General features: G+C 48.1%; 1 protein-coding gene across 2 annotated transcripts; it reads right to left on the minus strand.

The window, feature by feature from the left end:
* Positions 1–473: 473 nt before the first annotated feature.
* On the minus strand, positions 474–5,890 carry Spink2 (serine peptidase inhibitor Kazal type 2). 2 transcript variants are annotated; one of them, XM_059275110.1, is made up of 4 exons: positions 5,785–5,890; positions 4,364–4,425; positions 1,951–2,060; positions 474–596 (listed from the first exon to the last, which is right to left on the minus strand). In XM_059275110.1, the coding sequence occupies exons 1-4, from the start codon at positions 5,837–5,839 to the stop codon at positions 551–553; spliced, it is 273 nt and encodes a 90-aa protein (XP_059131093.1). In that variant the 5' UTR covers positions 5,840–5,890; the 3' UTR covers positions 474–550. The 2 variants fall into 2 exon arrangements, with proteins under 2 accessions (XP_059131093.1, XP_059131092.1); XM_059275109.1 differs by lacking the exon at positions 5,785–5,890 and adding an exon at positions 5,553–5,778.
* Between the last annotated feature and the right edge of the window lie 2,376 nt (positions 5,891–8,266).

The raw sequence follows: 8,266 nt of genomic DNA on the forward strand, positions 1-8,266 counted from the left end.
TGTGCTCACATTTTTTACCCACTGATATTTATACATATAAATATAAATTTATACATATATAGAAATGGCAAGAGTCCCCTAACTGCATCCGGTCATTTCCTCCAGAAGGCTCTCACCGTGAAAACCCTGCAACAAATAAATGTGCAGGATTTTCTCTTGCTCGTCCGTCTGTGTCCATTTAATTCTCAGGCTCAGTGAGAAACGCCTGAAACGGGGCAGATCAAAATCCCCCGAGGGTGGCAGCAGCATTTTCAACAGAAGACACCAGTTGTTGAATTCAATGCTCATTTTATTCCTCTTAAGTAAAGCAATGCAAAAGTCACCAGGGCCATAAGCTTAACAAAACTGAACTGCAAGGCAGAAGCCCAGAGCGGGAGTTTTAGAAGTTTCTGGATCCCTGCACATCACTGTCTTCCACACCTCTTTGCGGAGAAGGTGTGTTAGCAGGAGCATGCAAAGAAACAGGGGGGGGGGGGGGGAGAAGGGGTGGGGTTCTAGCAGGAGGCACCGGAGTAGGGGGCTTTCCAGCTGCTCTTCTGTAAACTGACCATCAGCAAGGCGAGTCTTTGATGATTTTAAGAGGGTTACCATCCTCCCTGCAAAGTGAACAACCACACACACTGTATCAGTGCCTACCACGCTGAAACCAGGTCAACTGCTTTGCATTTTACAGTCCTATGGCCTTTATCCTTTATGCATTAAATTCCTTTCAGGGCTACATTTACTTGGTCACTTTTTAAGGTTAATCCAGAAAACACAAAGGGTAAAGATCTCCTCTCCCCACCTCACCCCCCCTACCCCCCCACCCCTCCCACCCCCCCGCAGCTTAACCCCCTCAACTCTAATGCCTTCAAAACATTTCAAGCAGACCTAGATTGCTCAGTGGAAGCGGAGATAGGAGAATGGACTCTCCCAACAAAGGTGGTGTGTTGCCCAAAGAGAGTCAGGTACCACACACCTAATACTTAGCATTTTCTGAAGTATATGTAAGTCTTATCTGCCAACTGGTAAATATAGGGTGTGCAGATCACCTGCATGCCCCTCTAAATCTAAAGAAATATAATATTCTGCAGAATTTAACTGTTAACTATAGTCTTATTTGTGCGTGTGTATACATATGTAGGTATAGTTCTGAGGACTGAACTAACGGCTTTAGTATCCTAGGCAAGTTCTCTGCCACTGAGCTATGCCCCTAAATGTGCAATTTGTTCTTCCCCCAGTTGTCAAGATTGATCCCAGGGCCACATGCACTCTAGGCAAACGTTCTACTGCGGGGCGACTCTCTGTCTCCACTACACTCTTTTTCTGTTTGTCTGGTTTTTTGAGACAAGGTTTCTCTGTGTAGTTTTGGTGCCTGTCCTTGATCTTGCTCTGTAGACCAGGCTGGCCTCGAACTCACAGAGATCTGCCTGGCTCTGCCTCCCCGGTGCTGGGATTAAAGGCATGCGCCACCACTGCCCAGCTCTATTATACTCTTAATTTGGAAAAAGTACACATTGAGATGGTGACATAGGCCATCTGCTGCCTTACAGTTGACCAATCACAAGCTTTAGTCTCTAGCTTTGACTGGAACATGGACTACAGATTTGACATCTTTTAAATGTCTGTATAAAAACCAAAAACAATTTAAGTCACATTTGACTCCTACAAATCCCAGAAAGGAGTTACAACGTCCAGCCACCAAAATTAAAGAAAAGGCAAGAAAACTTGACTGGTACACAACTGTGAGACTGCGTGACCCGAGGCTGGTAGTTGTTGCTCTTGCGGAGAACCCCAAATCTGATTCCAATCGCAAGTATTTGTAACTCCTGTTCCAGGGGATCCAACTCCCTCTTCTGACCTCTGTGGGCACCAGATGTACATGTTGTGCCTATGCATACACATGCAGGCAAAACACTCACACACATAAATAATAATAAATCTAAAAAGAAAATGTTTTTAATACTGGACCTAATCTTCATGCACAGAGTACATTCATTCCCATAAGTGTTCATGTCGCTTCCACACACGGGGCTCAGGTTCCTGGGGCATGCTGGGTAGTCATAATGATCACAGTTTGGCTACAAAAGAGAAAAGTAGAGAACCAAGAGAATGACTTGAGACACACCCAACAATATCCCAACTTTCCCTAAATTTCATAGACATATCCTAAATAAATATTTGTTTTCCCCTGCCTCCCCCACCAAAAAATTGAATTTGGAATGTAAAAATCAGATGCAATGGTTCAAAATACAATTACAAAGAGAAGGAAGAAAAAAAAAAAGACCCCAGAGCCAGGCATGGTTCAAACTATGTTCATGGTTCAATTCCAATACTTTGGAAGCTGAGGTAAGAGGATTGCCTCCAGTTTGAGGCCAGCCTGGGATATGTAGTAAGTTCTAGGCTAGCCTGGGAAGAACAAACTAGACTTTGTCTCAAAACAAAACAAATAAACCAGAGCCCAGCATGGTACCATTTGAGCTAAGCCCAGCATTTGGAAGGCAGAAGCAGGAGGATCAGGTGTTCACCATCACACCCTTTACATCCAGTTGAGGCCAGCCTGGGCTACATGGGGCCTTATCTCGAAAACATCTTGATACTCTAAAACACAGTGAGAATTTGGACATTTAGTAAGCCTCGTTTTGATACCCCAACCCCCACCATTTCTTACCTAATTCAGTGATAGTTTAGAGGGAGGAGGTATTATTTATTTTGAGACAAGGTTTCACTATTGGCCTGGAACATACTATGTAAACCAGGCTGGCCTCACAGATGTACCTGCCTCTGTCCTCCTAAGTGCTGGAACTAAAAGAATTCATACCATACCTAGAAGCTAGAGGTTTGTTACTTTTTGTTTTTTGTTTTTTAAAGCAATGTCTTCTAGCAAGCCTTTCTAAAGCATTTGATATTGCTCTCACACAAATAGTTTTACTTCATTACTCATGTTTCCTTGAGTGTTACAAAGACTGTAACTCCAGCTGGGGATCCGCAGTGATGAGGATTGAACCAGAGCTGCATGCACACTAGGCAAGTGCCCAACCTCTGAGTTATACCCCTTGTCTAAATTAGGGTTTCTATTGCTGTGCAGAGATACCATGATGACGGCAACTCTTAGAGAGGAAAACATTTCATTGGGGTGGCTCACTTACAGTTCAGAGGTTCAGTCCATTATCATCATGGTGGGACATGGCGGCGTGACATGGTGCTGGCCACAGAAAGTGGTCTGTCTCACTGGGCATGGCTTGAGCATATGAGACCTCAAAGACCGCCTCCACAGTGATACACTTCCTCCAACAAGGCCACACCTACTCCAACAAGGCCACACCTCCTAATAGTGCCACTCCTTTTGGGGGCCATTTTCTTTCAAATTACCACATCCCTATAGGAAGCATACTCTTAATTGAGAAGCATGACACCCTAGCATTCATCAGGTCCTAAGTCTGAGCCTCAACAACCTCACCCCCACCCCAAGAGTCTAGAACACTAAGCCTGGTGTGGTGCTGCACACCTGGGGTCCCGGCACCCTGTCTCCAGCCCGACAAAACAAAGCAAAATCTCTCAGCTGATGGGACATTTGAAGGTTCTATGCCGTGCAGGAGAACAGTCTCAGCCAGCCAGCAAGGGATGACTATGCTGTGGAAAGTGTGAGACACAGATGGGGTCATTTACCTGCAAGGTGTTTAGGCAGACAGTGGTTATAAACATTTTCCATCAGCTACCCTAAGGCAATGGTCCTCCCTCTTATCTCAGAGACTGCTGCCTCCAAAGCCAGCCCAGGAAGCCGATAATCCTTCTAACAGTTCAGCCCCAAGGGGCCAGGTCTCAATTAAGAATTGTCAGCTTCCCTAACTTAGGTCCTAGAATCCAGATGAGGACCAACCGAGTGTAATGGTGTGTGCACCCATACCTAAAGTTTCCCTTGCTGACAGCCTGCACCAGGCCACACCTGAAGACTCTCGCTCCACGCTGACACTTTCCCATGCCTCTGCCAGCCAGTGAGTCTCTACCCAAATGAAAATGATGGTGGCAGACCCCTTGATAACAGCAGTTCTCAAAAAAACTGTCTCCTTTGGTTCTCATTTCTGCCCACAGAATTTAATAGGAGAAAATATGTGAAGTGCGGAGCCTTCAAAGACTGAGCTGTTCTCAACTGAAATGCACACTTTTAGCCGACACGGTGGCTTATATCTGCAATCCTAGTACTCAGGAGACTGAGGCAGGGGGATAATTGAGAAAAACAGATACTCATTTGTCTGTGTCAAGGGAACTGCATGAAATGCTGGCTTACAAAACACTTCGCGGTTTCTTACATTGTAGGTTTGGCCTGAAGATGGCTCCCCGCTTTGCGGTATGAGAAGAAACGGTCCCCGCAGTTCATACTTACTGTTCTGAGTTCTGATGGCTGAACTATGTGGGAGTTGGAGGAGTCGAAAGAGTCGGAGGAGACTGCAAGGAGAGAACACTGGCGTTGTATACGTGATGAAGGTAGATTGTTCACAAGAGAGCCTTAAAGCCCAGTTTGTAGGATGGAGCACAGAAGAGGAAGACACCCTAAGCCAACCTCTGGTCCCCAGATGAGCATTTTCAGACAAGCGCACCTGCACGCAAGTAAAACGCATTGGGGGGTGGGGTGGGGGTGTCCAGACTGGGGAGATAGCTCAAGGAGTGAAGGGCTTGCTGTGAACTGAGTTCTGACCCTCAGCATCCAGGGCTGGCCGTGATGGCTTTGGTCTGTAACCGCCAGCACGGGGAGGAGGCTCAGACAGGTGGATACCAAGTATTACCGGCCAGCCAGTCTAGCAGAAATGGCAAGCACCAGGTTCATCAGAGACCCTGTGTCAAAAGTAAGGTGGAGAGCCATACAAGACAACCAGCATTGACCTCTAGGCTCTAGATGCCCACAACACATGCACACAAACACACACTCATGCACGCACACTTAAAACACAAAAGAACAAAACCAAAAGGTTTGCGTTTTATCCACACGTGACTTTCCTTCTGATGTGCTTCTCCGTGCCTTTTTAAAAAGAGCTTCCAGTATTTCTTCCTGGAACTTTTTTGTTTGTTTTTTTGTTTTTTTTGAGACAGGGTTTCTCTGTGTAGCCCTGGCTGTCCTGGAATGCACTCTGTAGACCAAGCTGGCCTGGAACTCAGAGATCCACCTGCCTCTGCCTCCCAAGTGCTGGGATTAAAGGCGTGTGCCACCACCACTCAGCTGGATTTAATTTGTGAGCTCACAAAGCCCAGGCTGGTCTTGAACTGGCTATGTTGCTCACAAAACCCAGGTTGGTCTTGAACTGGCTATGTTGCCGGGGTTGGCCTTGAAAGCATGATCCTCTTGCCTGTGCTTCCTAAGAGCTGGGATTACAGATGTAAGCCAAGTATGCCAAACTCAGTAAACACAAAACTTAGCCTAGGTATTAGGATTTCAACTCTGCTTTCCCATAGATGTCAAATCCGTCCGCTGGAAGCTCTCGTGGGCCTTCCCACGTCTAGCACATCTCCTGTCAGGCTCAACGGGACCGTGGATACAAATCCAACCGCCTATCTGGAGTCCAGAAAAATCTGCTTACGAGAGGAAGAGCAGATGGCTGGGTGATATCTAGGAGCTGGGATCGAAGCCCCAACTGGAGCATCCAAGGGTGCCGGCCCGCGTTCAGCTTTCATTCCCTCCGCTGCCCACCCGGCCGGCAGAACCGCCAGTAACGGCACGAATCGGCAGCTCAAGCACGGCAGGCCAGTGCTCTCGTATCTGAGCTGGTTCCCCTTCACCGCTCCCAGACACCAGACCCGTGTGAGCATCACCTGCGACGTCCCAGGCCAGGAGCAACAGCACCAATTGCAGCATCATCAGAGCCATCCTCCCGGCTCTGCTGGAAGGCTCTGGAGCAGTGGTCAATGTTACCCGCAGGCACCACGCGGGGTGCGAAGGGGAGGGGCGGAGGGCGGGCTGGGGGCTAGGTCGACCAGGAGGAGAAGGGGGAGAGAAGGACCGACAGGAGGACCAAGAGGGGATGAAGGACAAGAGGGAGGTTTAGGGAGGGATGGGGGGAGGCACACCACCTGTCCACACCCGCAAACCTTCCAGATTTCTAGGCAACAAAGCTCTCCACAAAGTCCACACAAAGCGAACCACGTCCCCAACCCTCCACTAACCGATACACGACCCCGTCACTTCTCCAGTGGGCCCTCACAGCCCACACACAACCCCACACCTGAACTCTCCACAAACCCCTCCGCATCCCCACAGCATCCCTCTACACCTAAACACTTCACACACAAACACCTCACCCCCTGCACACACACATACTCACAATTCCACACATCTTCACCTCCCCTCAAGTGCCCCAACCACCCTATCCCAACTCCAGCCTCAACCATAAACTGACCCCTCCTCAAAAGCCACACGTGCCTCTACCATACAATCCATTGTTCTTCCACATACCCCAATTACATCCCCACCACCCCTCTAACCATAAAAACCCCACTCATCCGCACACCCCATACACACCCCATCATCCTCTCACCTCCCCCCACAACAGTCTTTCAACACTCCAAATATCCCACATCTCACATACCCCACACCCTACACACCCAGTTACCACACAACCCATTATCCCTCCACCACATACCTAAATCACCCCACCCTTGCAACCTACCGAATATTCCAGTCCTCTACACAATCCACCACTCCTCCACTTCTCCACACACCACACACGCATTCCCATCCACCTTCCAATCCTACACACACACACACACACACCCCACACCACCCCTCCACATACCCATACACACCTCTACCACCCTTCCAACCATCCCACACGTCTACAAATCCCATATGCATCCCTATCACACAACTTCCCATCCCTTGACAGACACACTACACATCCCTATCATCCCTCCAACTTTCCATATCACACCACACCCCACCCCCCCTCCAACCATCTGATCACTCCACTTGTCCAATACTCCCCTACCTCTAGTATACAGCCCACCCCCTTTGTCCCTCTACATACTCCCAAACACATCTCCATCACCCTTCCACCCTTCCACACAACTCCACATCATACAGCACCTCCAACCCTCCAAATTCCACACAGACACCACACAACCCTCACCCCTTACCCTTCCCCTTTGCATCCTTACAATCCTAAAACTCCCTGCCCCTCCACAACATACACATACACACCAAAAAAAACCTCAAATATCTAACACTCCATCCCCAAATCATGCTGCATACCCCATCACCACACTCTACCACATATCTCACATACCCCTACACCTCCAACACTCCACCCCTCCACATGTGCCACACATAACCCCACCACATACCCCACTCCCATTCCACCACACACCCACCATACCCTCAACCATCATGTACCCACCCCACCGTTCCTTCAACCCACTAAACACCCTACCTCATACCCAACAACCCTCCATTTCCATATACACACATCACCCCTCCAACTCTCCCCAAACACTTTCCAACTTTCTACACACTCCACACACAATCCCACCACCACTCCAACCTTCCATGCTCTAGGACACACATACTCACTTACCCACACTCCTTAAACATACACCAACCACCCCTAATAACCCCCCAATCCTAAAACAACCACATCCCTCCACACATTCTACCACTCCACAGAACACACCCACACCCATCTATCCAACAGTCCAAACACACCACTCCTCCTAAACTGTAACTACAAACAGACCCACATCATACAACCTGTCATCCTTCCACACACACCCATACCCCCATCACTTCTCCAACCCACCAAGCACTCTACACACAAACCCCCTTCATACAACCCAACACTCCACATCACCCACACACTATTTTCCCCAAAATCCTCCAAAACCCCACCACATACTCCCTCCAGCATAGATGGATTTTTCTTTGGGCCATCAGCTCACAAAAAATGACACAGAGACTTATTATTAATTTTACAAGCTCGGCCTATAACTTAGGCTTGTCCCACTAGCTCTTATCACTTAAATTAACTAATTTCTATCCATCTACATGCTGCCATATGACTTGTGGCTTTTAACCTCTCCTCCTGCATGTCCTGCTCCCTCTGCATCTTCCTGTTGATTCCCCCTTTCTTCTTTCCAGAGCTCTCTCAGTCCAGAAGCCCCACCTATACCTCTTGCTTAGCTATTGACCATTTAACTTTTTGTTAAACCAATCACAGTGACTTACCTTTACACAGTGTAATTAAATATCTCACAACATTTCCCCCTTTTTGTCAAAATAAAAAGGATAGGTTTTAACTCTAAC

The sequence above is a fragment of the Peromyscus eremicus genome, chromosome 10, assembly GCF_949786415.1.
Source record: "Peromyscus eremicus chromosome 10, PerEre_H2_v1, whole genome shotgun sequence".
Classification (NCBI taxonomy): domain Eukaryota; kingdom Metazoa; phylum Chordata; class Mammalia; order Rodentia; family Cricetidae; genus Peromyscus; species Peromyscus eremicus.

Bases quoted from the DNA above. Each gene is read 5' to 3' on its own strand.
- Spink2 (XM_059275109.1), bottom strand. From the start codon at position 5,646: ATGAAAGCTGAACGCGGGCCGGCACCCTTGGATGCTCCAGTTGGGGCT. The intron at 4,426-5,552 runs GTAAGCAGATTT...CTCTCCTTGCAG, and splicing joins AGCCATCTGCTCTTCCTCTC to TCTCCTCCGACTCTTTCGAC. The intron at 597-1,950 runs GTCCAGTATTAA...TTCACTTTGCAG, and splicing joins ACTCTGTGCATGAAGATTAG to GGAGGATGGTAACCCTCTTA.